At 39.3% G+C, this 16109-nt stretch overlaps 1 protein-coding gene across 5 annotated transcripts in view; it reads left to right on the plus strand.

Moving 5' to 3' along the window:
• ADGRV1 (adhesion G protein-coupled receptor V1) overlaps positions 1-16109 on the plus strand; it is a 527599-nt gene that overhangs the window by 258313 nt on the left and 253177 nt on the right. For all 5 annotated transcript variants that reach the window (XM_075593091.1, XM_075593079.1, XM_075593082.1 and 2 more), the window contains 11 exons: positions 1917-2055; positions 2493-2678; positions 3400-3632; positions 4045-4193; positions 5794-5995; positions 8443-8662; positions 10347-10586; positions 10785-10934; positions 11595-12068; positions 12202-12345; positions 12928-13099. In XM_075593091.1, the coding sequence (XP_075449206.1) occupies positions 1917-2055; positions 2493-2678; positions 3400-3632; positions 4045-4193; positions 5794-5995; positions 8443-8662; positions 10347-10586; positions 10785-10934; positions 11595-12068; positions 12202-12345; positions 12928-13099 (2309 nt within the window). The remainder of the gene's footprint in view (positions 1-1916; positions 2056-2492; positions 2679-3399; positions 3633-4044; positions 4194-5793; positions 5996-8442; positions 8663-10346; positions 10587-10784; positions 10935-11594; positions 12069-12201; positions 12346-12927; positions 13100-16109) is intronic.

A 16109-nucleotide genomic window follows, 5' to 3' on the forward strand; every position in this document is an offset into this window, starting at 1 on the left:
TGAATCTCAGTGTGTTTTTACTATAAACTTGATTTGTAATACAATGTCCGGCCAGTTGGTAATTTAATTTCTTGATTGTCAAACTGCTTTACTGACCTCCATGCCACAAAAGTCTTGTAAAAAGCCTATTTGGCATAATGGAGCTTTTTCACATATTTGTAATATTATTATTTAATAGTGACATTACAGATGGTTTGGAAGGGAAATAATGTATTTTTGCACTGGACAAAAAGATCTGCTGATCCTAGAGAGTAAGACATATAGAACACCCACAGGCTCATATTGAACCCCCAAAATAGCCACAACATATATATATAAGCGTATAAGTGTCACAGAGGAGTGCTACTGAGCATGGCAATATACATTTAAAACCAGAGATGAACATGAAACACAGACAGAGCTCAATGCACATCCAGCGAAACTTTATACACAGTACAGTGCCTAAATATACATGTATTGATATCTATTAAATAAAATAGTCTTTTAGTTTAACATTTTGGCCACTTAGCACTTAGTGCTTTTCCTGGCAATGTACAGGTTAATAAAAGCTTCAATCAGACTTAGAACTTTGCAACTAATTTTGACAGATTTATTATAAATCATTCTTCCTGGCAATGCACAGGTTAATAAGAATTTATATTAGTGTAGGGACCCTAGAGATTTGGTCTGCCGTGCAGTGGCTCAGGGGCTTACAACAATTTGGCCAAAATGTTAAACTAAAAGACCATTTTATTTAATAGATATCAATACATGTATATTTAGGCACTGTACCGTGTATAAAGTTTCGCTGGATGTGCATTGAGCTCTGTCTGTGTTTCATGTTCATCTCTGGTTTTAGATCCTTGAGAGTAGACAAAATTATAATGATTTATAGATAGATTAGTGTAATGGTCAAGAGTGTGGTGACTACAATTTAAGGCCGGGGCCATGGTAAAAAATACAGCGCTGAGCCGCGCTGAGCCAGGAAACTTACCTCCTGCATCCGGCATGTGTGGGGCTTTGGTAGACGCTTCCGCAGGCGTGTGGAATTTAATTTTTTGCGCTGAGAGAAGCGGAGGGCCAGTCACGTGACTGGCAAAAGCCAATGGCACTCTGTGAAGTATGCACCGTGACGTGGCGTGCTAGCCCCGCCTCCCACCCCACCTGCCACCCACCTCCCAAGCGCGCTCGCTGACGCTCATGCCAGGACACAAAAAAAGCTCCTGCTTGAGCAGGAGAGCATAACCGTCAGCGCGGCTCAGCACCGTATTTTTTACCATTGCCCCGGCCTAATGCGGAAAGAGCCCATTTGTGCAATTGAGCCATTAAACTCAAGGGCAGAATGTAGGATTAAGTATTATTGGTACTAATGTCAACCACTATAAAGGAGAAGAATATGGGAGAGGTTTTAGAGGACTTAAAAGTAGGCAAGCAATGTAACAAAGCAATGGGAATGGTTGTTTTGTATATTGATTTACTTTATAGATTATTGGTAGAGCCTCGTCTGTGTTTAGTTCTGGACACCATAAGGAAGACATAAATAAATGAATGGTTGCGTAGGAAAGGGCGACTAATATAGTCCATGATCTACATTACAAAACTCATCAGTGCAGGTAGTGGCAGCTAGTACAGTACAGAAAAACAAAACTACTTATGATAGACACAAGACTACCCTAATGTGAAAAAAAGCAAGTATCTAATACAGAGGCACCTTTCACAACAGATAAGAAAGTGGGCAAAACGTGAGGACCAAGTGGTTATTATCTGCTTTCAATCTGTATGTTTCTATGTAACCTGCAACATGTACATTCCTTAATTGTGATGCTGTTCCTTGTAAATGAAGATACAATTAAGCAAATCTCAGTACTTATTACTTTTTATTTTGCTACATTTCCATGTATTTATTCCTAATGTCAAATAAATTTGCCTTCCCTTAGTCTGGTTCGTGGTCCTGGAATTTTTGGTGAAGTTACAGTTCACTGGAATATAACTCCAGCATATTTGGTAGAATTTGTTGAGACCTCAGGAACACTGACTATGAGAGACAGGCAATCTGCTGCTGTTGTAATATTACAGGTAAGGAGCATATTCAGTAAGAAGTAATACAAAAATCTGCATGGGGATATAATGCTCCATAATATAGAGTATGATGGAGTATGTATATGCACCTCTGTGTGCATTACTCCTTTAGCATAAAGTAATTTGCATCAGCAAGAAATATGTTAAGTAGTTATGGAGCAAATGAAGGCTCAAATTGATTTTATATTCTGTGTGCCCATGTTCTCCCATTTTTACCATGATTGAAACTGTCTGTACTCAACTTAGCTTTAACTGACTAAGAAGTTTTCATAATATAACACATTACATTAGAAGCAGACATAAGAGGAGGAAACATTGAATAAATATGCAACATAGTGTTATTACTCTATAGAAACCATCTGCTTAATATGTAACCCTCATGGGAAGTCTTGCAATCCTAATTTTTCTTCCATGTGATTTTTCTTGTGGTTTAGGCTGTACATGATAATGTTCCTGAGGAGAAAAGCTACTATCAGTTTCAGCTAACTAAAATCAGCGGAGGAGGAGTCATAAATGAATCCAGTAAATTGGCAAACATTACAATGGTTTCCAGTAATCTTCCTTATGGACATTTTGAGTTTTCACAAACAATGATGCAGATATCGGAAGAAGAAAAATGGGTATTGAGTTTTCACACTTCTATTTACAATGTGCAAATAAACGTACTAGTGTCTTTCCCTTATGGTTGTCATACATTACAACATATTACCGAAAAACAGAAGCCACCACTGGCAGAGACTTCTGTGCTTGTTTTGCTCAGGAATAGCACAGTGGACAGCAAGGGATGTAATATTTGTGTTTGCACAATTGTGAAGTGTAATATTAAAATATAAATGGAAAGAAGAAGGAAAACTTGAAGTCTAAAAGCTGCACCTAGCAAGGAAAGGGCAAACATAATGTGTATGAATAAAGCATGCTAGTTTATCAATGTTTGCTCAAATGCACATAACACATTCCCTTATTTACTTAGTAAATAAAAGTAGGGGAAAAACTGGAATATCTTTTGTGCAGAAGTATAGTTTTTGATGGCTTCTCCATTGAGACACACTTATTGGAGAAGGAGCGGCTCAGTAAGTAAGGACACTGACTCTGCCACTGAGTTTGACGCAGGGGAACCTGGTTCAATTCCTATGTTTGCTGCTTGTTACCTTGGGCAAGTCACAGTCATAGATTGTAAGCTCTATGGGGCAGGGACTGTGCCTGCAAAATGTCTCTGTAAAGCGCTATGTAAAACTAGCAGTGCTATAGAAGAACAAATTATTATTATTATCTGAAAAAGAACAACATCTCTCCTACTCCAACAGTACCAAACTAATCTCTTTCCAATGTTTACATTAACAGGTTAACATTACTGTTATACGTTCCGCTGGTAAATCTGGTGATGTGAAGCTCAAATATGAAACCTTGAGTGGATCAGCATTAAGTGATCTGGATTTTACAAACACTTCAGGAGAACTTGTATTCAGACCAAATGAAACCACGAAAAGTGTTTCTGTGGAAATAAAGGATGATATCCTTCCAGAAGGTCCTGAAGATTTTTTTGTTACCATCACTGAGGCGACGCTTCAAGGAAGGTATACATATATATATGTGTGTAATGCAATTGGTGTAAAGATAACATAGCATAATGGCATCAATCTTCAACTGCTCTAAATGTCGGAAAGTTGTATATTCAACCAGAAGAGTAAGACAATTGAACTCTCAAATTAAATCATATTGCCCAAACAGAACATATTGTAGTAGGCCATTGTAAATATGTAGACATATATTTTCCTGCCTGTTCTGCAAATTTTCCTAGCTCCTGTGCAGTCTCAGACACCCTTTATTCCCTGGCTTCTTATTTTTCAATTTATTTAGGCCACTGCCTATTCCTAAACAGTTTAACATTTCTTTATTGCAGTGCATACAGTGTTGGATACTACTGTATTTGTTGAACACAGGCTTGTTTTTGATAATGTTTATTATTTGTTACATTTGTTTACATAGCGGTTATGATTTTACTGTTAGAGAAAATGGACTTCAAATAGATCAGCCACCTGCCGTAGGGATCAAATCGATGGTCCGAATCATCATTCTAAAAAATGATTACGCAGAAGGCATCATTCAGTTTGATCCAGAATGTATTGATATCCAAGGTAATTTTGGCATATTTGCTAATAATTCATTTGTAATTTTTTTAGTGCGGTGGTAACTAGTTCTATGCTGTTTTGTTTGTTTCCTCTTTATAGAAAACAGTTCAAACAATAAGGATGCAAACATACCCCCTTTCGTCAAACAAATATACTAGCAAGCACTCAGTAAGCACATCCCTATTACACAACATATTCTAAAAGAATATAACTTATCCCCAAATAGTCTCTGCTTAAATATCAGTCCAACCAATAATGCCAAAATATACTTATAATATAGTCAAACCCCTAGCACCATTCCTCCGGGGGGCTTAACCACCCTCCCTGAGTATAACAACCACCAAAACCCATCACTCCAGCCCCTACCCCCCAACAAACATCGCCCCCCCCCTCTATAGTAATGGCCCATAGTCCTATTAGCCAAATGTGGCTTTTGGCCACTAAACATACAATACATAAAAACTGTAAAAAAGAAATACAGACAATATCATTAAGACATTATAATAACATGATTACACATATCATTTTAAACATTAACCCATAGAGTGTCAGTGTAGCTACCTAATCCCTCTCAATTACAACCTAGGTAGCCACATTGGCACTCAATGACAGCCGGTAATAACATATTAGTAGCGGTTTTCTCTACCTGCACATGGCTCATTCAAGCAAAGTATTAACTCTGCAGCATCCCATTCAAAAGCATGGACGCCCACAGCGTTAATTCGAATGGGCCGCTAAACTTGCTGTCCTTGTGGCCACACTCAAGCCATGTTTATTCTCATTCATTTTTTTCCGTGACCACAAGGCCAGTAAGTCTTTTTACATCTGTAGGTAGCCAAGGGGGATAGGTAGTTTAGTTTTAGTTAATTATTTACCCCTTGGGTGCCTGTGGTGAATGTATTTGATACCATAGGGATTGTAATCATTTATATTACATAATCTTATGGTAGAAATATATTATTACCCTACACCATTGTATCGCAATGCAGTAATTAACTTGTATGTTGATGACTTTAGCCATAACATTGCGGCAAAAGCACACAATATTATTTTTTTAATGGGTCTGATATTATTTCCAATGTAACGGAGTTGGATGATGTTAGGCCAAAATGTATTACTGTTGCATAGTGTATAAAGTGAACGTAAAGAAAAATGAGGAAAGGACCCACCGGAAGGTAGCACTCAGTACTAGTTGTTTCCATACAGTATAACATATACTGACACCAGAATATTACTAGGTGGTTGCATGTAAAGTAGTGATTTACAGGGGTATAACTTATTTGCTGTTGTCATAGAGAAAAAATTATAAAAATATTTTTTTTTTCATTATCAGATCAAACATTCATGCTTTGGCAAACTAGCTAAAATTGCAAATAAAAACATAATTTAATATAAAATATTTGTATTGCAGTTAACGTCATAAGAAGTCACAATACTCTAAAATATTTTATTGTGCATTATATATACTTTTAAAAATTTGTTTTGCAACCACATACTAAACTAACATTTTTTTAGTAAAGGGGATTTTGAGAACTAGAGTTGGTGCTGTAAGTGCTAATCTGAGCAAAAATGTCTTCATACTGGAAATAACTGTATGTTTTGCTAGTGGAGGAAGATGTTGGACTGTTGATGATTCCTGTAATGAGAACACATGGAACTTATGGCTATGTGACAGCTGATTTTATCTCGCATGGTATTTCTGCGTTTCCCAATGGCATGGACTACACCATTTTCAATACCTCAGTAATTTTTCAACATGGACAAAACCTGAGTTTCATCAGTGTCTCTATTACCGATGATAAAGAAAGGTATTTGAATGATCTTTTACATTGGGTTTTGTATGTACTGTTAAATTTTTGCGGAAAGACCAAAAAATCAGGAGCCGTGGTACACAGCTGTAAAAATGAATGAGAGCTGGAGAGCAAAATATTGAAAAAGTCTTCTTTATTTGCACATAAGTGTAACGGTGTTTCCCCTGCTCAATCTCATATTGACCCCCTCATGTGGAAACTGACCCATGTAACAAGTGGTTGTGGTTCACCTGTTGGCTTACAGAACTCCTGAGTCTCCCGCGATGTTATGGGGGATATCATCAGGACTGGCTCTCCAGGTATAGCTGAGTCATACTCTTGGTACAGTGCCTCCATCTCTTCCAGACCCCCAGTGTTGTAGGGAGGAGTCTCTGAAAGAGAACCTCTATGTGCAACTTCTACATGAGTGACTCCACTCTCAGGCAAAAAGAGATCTTTGGCAACAGCATACTTTATTGCATCAGACAATAGCAGACTGCCCATCATTGCAGCCGGTCTTTAGCCACTCATTATAGGTTGCCAACCCAAAGGAAGTCCCTGACCTTACACTCCCAGGCAAGGGCACTGAAAGAAGGTCTAGCTCTTCCCTTACTCCCTGATGGAGTAAGAGGAATAGTCTCCCACACCACTCCCCTGAGGGAGGTCCACACATCCTGCCAGAGCCCTTGCAGTTTGCTGGGACAGACTAGCCTCACTCATAGGTGGTGAGACACTGCTAAGTACAGGAAGGGCTGTGCACTAAATAGTTCCAATAGACACCACCCCTGTGTCACTGTAATTGGACACAGAGCCTGATGACACTATCTTCACTGAATACTACACAGCACATGGATGTGGGGGGAAAGCCCCATAATTACTCCTGGCAAACTTGCCCTTAACAGGGATTATTGCACAGGAGGAGAAAGAACGATAACCCCAAAACTACACAGGGTTACATAAGTAATAAACGGAGGACCACAAAGGTCTCTGTAACGCATTTCACTCTGTGTAGCACTTTATCAAAGAGTATGTCACACACAGAAAAATAGTGTTTTTTATACCTGATTTAACTTCTGTGTACGTCATCAAGGAGGGGGCCGGGGACGATCACCCACTCTCTTGCGGCTGGTGAGGAAGGTAACACGAAACTACACATGAGCGAGGCCTCAGTTGTAGGTGAACAGATTGCTGCAAAGAATGCAGCTGATTACGACAACCAGGGCTCAGAGTGATCGTGACGGGCTCCACCATGGAAATTATCAACCCTCAAGGGGTACAATCAAGAATGAAAATAAAAATAGACAAACAGTGCACAAGCCAAAAGGAAAAAACAAGGCAAAAAAACCCATACAAACAATGTTTAAAAATCCATCTAGTGCACGATAAGGTCACAATCAGAACTATGTATACTAATAACATTTTGTATAACTATTAACCCCTGAATATTAAGAAATATCCAATATAGTATGGTTAATAAAAGAAAGTAAATACAAGTTTTTTTAAAAAAGATGAAGCATGCAAACACAAAATTAGTACTGGTAAATTGCCTTGTCAGTTGTCTTTCTCCTGGTCTGTTGCTGGATAAATCTTTCAGGGTTGTCTCAGTCCCATGTTACATGTATATTCAAGCAAGTACAGAATAGCTAAATAGTATGAATATGTTTATTAGCATACTGTCCCGGCTAAGCTCATTCTAAAGCTTGCCGGGAGCTGGCCGGGAGCGTAGCGGGCTAGCCGCGGGTCTGCTCTCCGTTTAAAAACGGAGTTTTCCGCGCGGCGGCCGCTTCAATAGATAAGCGCTAATGGTGCTTACTATTGAAAGCGCCCGAGGCGCGGGAAAACCGGACGGTTTCGGCCGAAGACAGCCTGCGTGCCGCCCGTGCTATTTTTAAACTGCGGGGGCACTGCGGGGGCAGCTGCATTAGAGTCAGCCCGGCCGCCAATGTAATAAAAACTAGAGGAAACACACTCACATTCAGGGGTGAACAAAAATATAAAATACTGAGGCGCCAGCCAGAACTGTAGGAACCAGCGTTTTGTTAGGCATGCTGGGGTATGTCCTTTCTTGGTCTGTTCTCTTCTTCCCCCCAACCCATCCTTCTTCATTGTGCCTCAGGACTTTCGCTTAGGATTTTTGAACATAAAGGACCTTGTAGTGGGGTCCAAAGTCAAGCAGCAGGATTGGGGGGTTGTATTGTCCCTGTGCACGTTAATTTATAGCTAAAATCTATTTTATAACCACCGACTCTTTATTTTGCTATTACACTTGTAAATATAACAATCACAATGTTTAGATTTGTATTAACTAATTACTGTTATTAATGTTTATTAATGTTATTGTTTTTTTACATTTGTACTAATTACCTAATTGCATGACCGATTAGTATTTTGAGTTGTATAACCCAGTAGTTATTAGCTCCATCTTACTTACAGTACATTTTTATATATATTTCTTTTTTTGGCAGTGAATTTGCTGAGCAATTTCAGATTCGCCTTGTTGCAGCTAGTGGTGGCGCCGTTCTAGGTCCCCATCTAGTTACCCTCATCACAATTGCTAAAAGTGACTCACCAAGCGGAGTAGTGAGGTTCCTTAATCAGAGTCAGATAACTCTTCCTAATCCCAATGCATCACTCAGTTTATCACTTGTGTTGGAAAGGACAGGTGGTCTTCTGGGAGAATCTCAGGTATTGTATGTATGTCTGTTATGCTCATTTTGTTACTGTGTAGTTACACCAAACTGAACTTGAGATATTGTTTAACAACTTCAGTACTGGAGAAGGTGCAATGCATCGCAGAACACAATATTGGTCATCCCTTTAGCAAAGTTACAAAAAGGATAACATGTTGTTCAGTTTAGTGACAATACACCTGAATTGCAATTACACAGAATTGTATATTTAAATTTTTTTCAACATTTGTTAAACAAGTATCATCAGTTAATCACAGTTCAGCTAGGGAAATGTGTATTACAATGCCCGTTTTAGCATTTTGGTTTTATAATTTGATGGTTCTGTCCTTCCTAAATCAAAGCATACTTCCTGCTAAAATTAATTTAGAAGCTAAAAAAGTAACACAACCGTGCTAATATGCATGTATTTGCCCAGAAACTGACTGCCCACAGTTTAAATACTGCAATGTTTCAAATGCTTGCACAGGGTTTGGAGGACTTGTGTGGGAAATGGGGATGCATCATGAGTGTTTTCAGTTTTTCAGGTGGATTCATAAATACATGTAAAATAGAAATACTGTCGCTCTCCTATGTACAGTATAGTATACTCTGTTAATTGGAACAGATTGGGTGCATACGGGTAGATAATAGTAGGAAAATGGGGAGGTATGAAAAAACAAAAAGCAACCTATGTGCACTCACAATCACAAAAGTGGGATTGAATATTTCCTAGCCCACTTTTGTGATTGGGATTCATAAATACTTCAGATACCTTACACTCTCATTTAATTGCCCTTGTTGTGGCATCCAAATGGCACAGGCACCTTGTGGTGTCGCCGTAACTAAATATGGTTCCTGATTGTCCCAATCTCTCAGCCATAACAATATGAACGAAAGAACATCCTCTTCAGTTTTCGGAGAGGGGAAATATGGCAGGGCCATGCAGTCTTTGTATAAAATATGTTAACCATGAAAATAATGAAAGATGTTTGGAAACTTCTCTTTGCTCTCAAAATCAGAGGATAATGATTTAAAAACAAAAATACATGTTTATTGTTTAATTATATATATATATATATATATATATATATATATATATATATATAATCAAAAAATAAATAGATGATACCGTTCTGTGGCTAACGAAATGCTTTTATTTGTGCACAAATAAAAGCATTTCGTTAGCCACAGAACGCTATCATCTATTTATTTTTTGATTATTGAAGCTCGGCTAACACGGTACTGATACCTCTACATGAATATATATATATATATATATATATATATATATATATATATATATATATATATATATATATATATATAATTTGTTGGCAAAAGGATTCCAAGACACTGTAAGAGATTCTATATATATATGTGTATATATATAGAATCTCTTACAGTGTCTTGGAATCCTTTTGCCAACAAATTATTATAATTAATAATGGATTTGGTAGGGCTTATTGTTAGGCAAGTGGGTGCTGATTTTCTCCTTATGGTAATTGAAATAATGTAGCTACTGGTGGCCACTGTACAGCAAACTTTAGATGTAACTAGAACTGTTGTAGCAATGCCCTAAAATTAATCCTTTGCTTGCGTGTGTTATATTTGCATATACATTTGTTTCCTTGATTCTGGTCTTGGCATTTAGTAAAACATTCATTTCTTATTTATTCCTCTCTTACACTGTCCTTCTTCAGATCTTCTGGAACATATTGGGGCCCAATTCCGAGCAGATCTTGCCAGTTCTTAATGGTGACTTCAGTGAACCTATGAATGGGTCTTTCCATTTTAGTGATGGAGAAGGTGGGGAAAGGACTATAAACCTGATAATTCTACCTCATGAAGAAATTGAAGTGCAAGAGAAGTTTGTCGTTATATTGAGTATTGGAAGTGGAAATAGTGAGATTGATCCCAAAGCGAGAAATGTCACTCTAATCGTAAGTATTTTGTTAACACCAGCAGGTCCCTTGACTCCATTTTTCACTGTATTAACTGAATAGCTAATGCTGTAAGATAAGGTATGCTCACTATCTAAATAACTTTGTATACATTCATTCATTTATTTTAACTTAGAATAGAGTATTTGTTGTTTTAAAATATTTCAAGTTTACCCTTTCACTCATATTTTTCTTTAGATACAGAAATTTGGGGATCCAAATGGAATTATTCAGTTTGCAGCTGAATCCCTACAGGCTAAAAATTACACTGAGCCAGAGGCTTCTGAAGGATTATTGAATATCATTTTAAATGTCAAAAGAGTCCAAGGCACTCTAGGGAACTTAACGGTATTGTTGTGTTTACTTATTTTTTCTGATGTTTTCCCAAGTGTCATTTTATTTTAAATCCGATTTACAACTCTCCAAGTAAATGACAGTGAATAGGTAGATAACAATGTTGGTTTAATTGCATCCTTTATATGCCCAAGAAAGCTTTAATTTATTGACAATATATTTATGATTTCCTTCAAAGCTTTTTTTGTGTGAAAATTAGAAGTGTAAAAAAAAAGCTTTGTGTCGCTTGTAGAGATGGGCGAATTGTTTTTGTGGATTTGGATCCACCTCGGACCGGCTGGTTAATTTCCGAGGATCACTCTGAAAAATGGCGATTCACTTTTTGCGGATTTCTTTCTTCTTTTTTTTTTTAACACCGACAATCCATCTGCTGATTCCGCAATCCGATGACAGATTTTAACAATCGAGTCCGCGGATGAGATCATCAAACTACTCCAGTCGCCTTTATATTGCACAATAAGAGAAAGGTGATGTGTACTATGCTACTAGCATATACAGTATAGGGTTCCATGTGTCAGTTCCACTGACTCCATAACTGTTCATGCACTTATCATCCCAATGTTCCACTCAAAAAGTGAACTAAAATACAAATTTGGAAATCTATGTCGTTATCAACTTTAATGAGTTAGTAAAAGATTGCATTTGTTTTTGAAGGTTCACTGGCAATTGAGCAGCATGTCAGACTTTCAGAGCGACTTCATTGCAACAACTGGTTGGGTTTTTATTCCTGACATGCAGAATACTGCTGAGATTATCATTCAGCTCTTACCAGATGATGTGCCAGAATTAGATGAGAGCTACATGGTCCAACTGATACATGTAGAGGGAGGAGCAGATTTGGATCATGAAAAAAGCCTGTCACGATTCACCGTTCTTGCAAATGATGATCCTCATGGAGTATTTACTGTGTACTCAGCCAGTCAGTCCATCACGGTGAACAAGGACTTGAGTCGTTACGTACAAATTAATGTCACTCGACTTGCTGGGACATTTGGCAATGTCACGGTTGAGTACAAAATCTTCACTGGAAACGGAGAACAAGAGAACACCATTGAGGAGATGGTAGGGAGTGTGGTGATTAAAGACGGCTCCAGCTATGGTATTAGCACAGTGCCAATAAGCAACCAGGTCAGTATGCTTTCAAAAGACTTAATAGCAAATTAACTTCAATTAGGATTTCAGTTAGTATGCATGTGCTCTTTATTGACATCAGAAGATTGATTTTCTATTTTGCCTATACTGTATTGTTGTTTCTTTTCAGGTTTTCCTTTTACCTGGCTTTCATTTTTATCTTGAATTGACCAATGTTAGCCTGAAGGGTGAGAGTACCTTTGGAAAGCCTTATATACTTAAAGAACAAAAGCCAACATCAGTGTCCGTCCCTAAAGATGCTGCCAATTCAGAGGTACAGTAACTACAGTAGGTTAACTGTAGTTCCGCATACAAACCACAAGAGGGGAGTATACAAATACAAATTTCTATGAAGTGTTGAGAGAGAAAATACAGTGCGTGGCATAAACGTAAGCCAATGTAAACGTTTAGTATTCAAATCACGCTAAATTTAAATACAAAGATACATCTTTATAATTAACCGTTGTAGCAAGATATGTTTTTATACATCCTGGTATACTGTACCAATATTACCATTGAATCCTATGATGTATCTCTAAAATTCTTAGTACTGTAATACTACAATATGTTGTTTTGTCACTGTTACCTGCCAATAGCAAGAGATTCATTTTTTTTGGATCTCTGTCAGTTCTCCTTGTGAGAGCAAGTGAAAGCAAGTCCCTTTATCTCCCTCTTCCGCCACAAATTAGATTGTAAGTTCTTCAGGCCCAGACTCGTTGTGCCTGACAAATTCTATGGATACTGTACTGCTTTGCTCTGTGTAATTTGCCAATTCTTTATAAGAATAACATATTATTATTAGGTTCAGTCAGAGATATTTAAAAAATCTAAAAATATTTTATTTTGTCTATGCTAGGTTGGCTTTGAATCTGCTGTTTTTCGACTTACAAACATAACATCAGGAAAAGGCCAAGTTGTTATATGTAGAAAAGGATTGTATGGTTCTGTTACAGTAAGCTGGCGTTCTGGATATCTTCCTGGTCTCATACCGCAGAATGTTTGCCTTGGTAAAATCACTCCCGCATCTGGTAAGACAAGAACTGGTAGCTAATGATATTCAGAACCATAAAACATTACAGCTGTTTTGAGAATATGTATGTATGTATGTATGTATGTATGTATGTCTTTATTTATATAGTGCCATTAATGTACATAGCGCTTCACAGCAGTAATATACGTGACAATCATATAAATAACACATAAAGGGGAGAAGTGCTTCAGACATAGTAGGAAAAGGAGTCCCTGCTCCAAAGAGCTTACAATCTAATTTGTTGGTAGGAATAATGTACAGCAACAGTAGGAGGGCATTCTGGTAAGTGCGTCTGCAAGGGACCAAAGTTAATGTATGAGATGTTAATTATCAGCCATGGAGCTACTCATATGCTTCCTTAAGCAGGTGTGTTTTGAGGTGGGTCTTAAATGTGGATAGAGAGAGTGCTAGTCGAATATTGAGGGGAAGGGCATTCCCGAGGTGTGGGGCAGTCAGTGAGAACTGTTTAAGGCGGGAGAGGCTTAAGATACAAAAGGGGTAGAAAGAAGACATCCTTGAGAAGAACGCAAGAGTCGGGATGGTGCATAGCAAGAAATTAAGGCTATGATGTAAGGAGGAGCAGAAGAGTGTAAAGCTTTAAATGTGAGGAGAATTGGGTGTGTGAAACAGGATTTGGTAGGAAGCCAAGAGAGGGATTTCAGCAGGGGGGACACTGAGAAAGATTTCGGAAATAGAGTGATTCTGGCAGCAGCATTTAGGATAGATTGTAGGGGAGACAGGTGAGAGGCAGGAAGGCCAGACAGCAGGAGGTTACAATAGTCGAGACGGGAGAGAATGAGGGTCTGTGTCAGAGTTTTTGCAGTCGAGCATCAGAGGAAAGAGCGTATCTTGGTAATATTGCTGAGGGAAAAACTACTGTTTTTTGCTACCTTTTGAATGTGAGAAGAGAATAGAATGTGACCCCTAGGCAGCGTGCTTGGGATACTGGGTGAATGATTGTACTTCCAACAGTAATGTGGAAGGAGGAAATAGGGCCAGGTTTGGGAGGAAGTATGAGGAGCTCGATAGAGGAAGAGGATGTGTTAGCAAAAGAGACACTGAAAGTACAATAGGAGTGGTAAGAGGAGAGCCAGGAAATAGCATTGTTATGAATGCCAAGAGTACGGAGAATGTGAAGGAGAAGAGGGTGGTCCACCGTATCAAATGCTGTAGAGAGGTCGACTAATATGAGCAGAGTATAAGCCAGATGTAGAGAGTCTAGGAGAGAATAGGTGTTCAGAAAATGGAGCAAGCGACAGAATACAAGACATTCACGGAGTTTAGAGGCAAAAGGCAGGAGGGAGACAGGTCGATAGTTAGAGAGACAGGTAGGGTCAAGCTTGCTGTTTTTGTGTAATGTATAACTGTTGCATGTTTGAAGGAAGAGGGAAAGGTACCAGAGTAGAGGGAGAAGTTAAAAATGTGTGAGAGCGTAGGGATAATAGTAGGAGCAAGAGATTTTAGGAGATGGAAGGAAATGGGGTCAAGAGGTCAGGTGGTAGAGGGAGAAGAGGAGATCCGCAACTACACATCCTGCTCTGTGACAGCAGATAAAGAGTCAAGGAAGGCAGGAGGAGAGTTAGGAAGAGGTGTAGGATGGGAGGAGGATATAGAGGGGATGTCCTGGCGTATGGATTCCACCTTTTCCTTGAAATAGTCGGCAAAGTCCTGAGGTGAGATGGAGGAAGAACAGGCAGCTGAGGGGGGTCTGAGTAGGTAGTTAAAGACAGAGAAGAGTCGGCGTGGATTAGACTTGTGCATTTGATTAATGAAGAAAAGTAGGTTTGTTTCGTTTTAGAGAGGGCAGAGTTGAAACAGGATAGCATAAATTTGTAGTGAAGGATGTCTGGGAGAGTGTGAGATTTCCTCACGCGTTAAGAGGAACGAGTGCAGGAACGCAGCATCACGTGTGGGAATTTAGTCAGGGTCTGGGGTTGAAAGGGCACAAACGGCAGAGAGAAAGCGGGGCCTGTAGCTCAAGAGATGAGGATAGGGCAGAGTTGTATGTATATCTTTATTTATATAGCACCCACAGTGTACTGAACGCTTTCCAAAACAGACAAAAAAAGCAGTACAGGAAATTATAATACAATAAGTGTAACAAAGTCAGACAATAGGTAAGGAAATCCCTGCCACACAGAGTTTACAATCTAAGCAGTATGTTGGGAGACTTACAGAGGCAGCAGGTGAGGGAATAAGTGCAGTAGATGACATTGCTTGACCACAAAGATTGGTAGGAATGACTGTGAATATGGGACAGTAGCGATGACTTCAGGCTATTGAAATGCTTAATTTAAGAGGTGACTTTCAATGTTTGTCTTAAAAGTGGGGAGAGAAGGTGCTTGGCATAAGCTGCATGTGAGGGACTCCCACAGATAAGAGGCAGTGAGGGAAAAAGGTTTAAGGCGATAGAGCTGTAGATGTAAAAAGGGTGAAGAGGAGACAGTTATGGGTAGAATGCAGGAGAGAATCAGTGGCATAACGAGAGATCAAAGCTGATATGCAGGGCCACTGACAGGGGTGGACAGCTGGGACTGCTGTCCCGGGCACGGTCAGTCAATTTATTGCAGGCAACCTGTGCAGGCAAGAAGGATCCTCCCCTTCCCAGGCTTCCCCTGAAGGCCTGTAGGGCCCTTCCCTTTTCTGGCTGACACCCATCTGGCAGGGGGATTCCCCAGGCTCTCCTGCGCGCCTACACCGGGCGAGTTCATTACCTCCTTATATCCCCCCCAGGACTATTACCTCCTAATATCCCCCTGTCCCCCCCAGGTCCATTATCTCCTTATATCCCCCCCTGGACAATTACCTCCTGATATCCCCCCTGCCCCCCCAGGTCCATTACCTCCTTATATCCCCCCCCTGGACAATTACCTCCTGATTCTCCACCCCCAGGTCCATTACCTCCTTATATCCCCACCCCCCCAGGTTCATTACTGCATTATATCCCCCTCCCGCTGCTCATACCTTCACTGCCCCCATTCATATATTTGTTCTGGGCCCAACAATTT

The sequence above is a fragment of the Ascaphus truei genome, chromosome 1, assembly GCF_040206685.1.
Source record: "Ascaphus truei isolate aAscTru1 chromosome 1, aAscTru1.hap1, whole genome shotgun sequence".
Taxonomy (NCBI): Eukaryota; Metazoa; Chordata; class Amphibia; order Anura; family Ascaphidae; genus Ascaphus; species Ascaphus truei.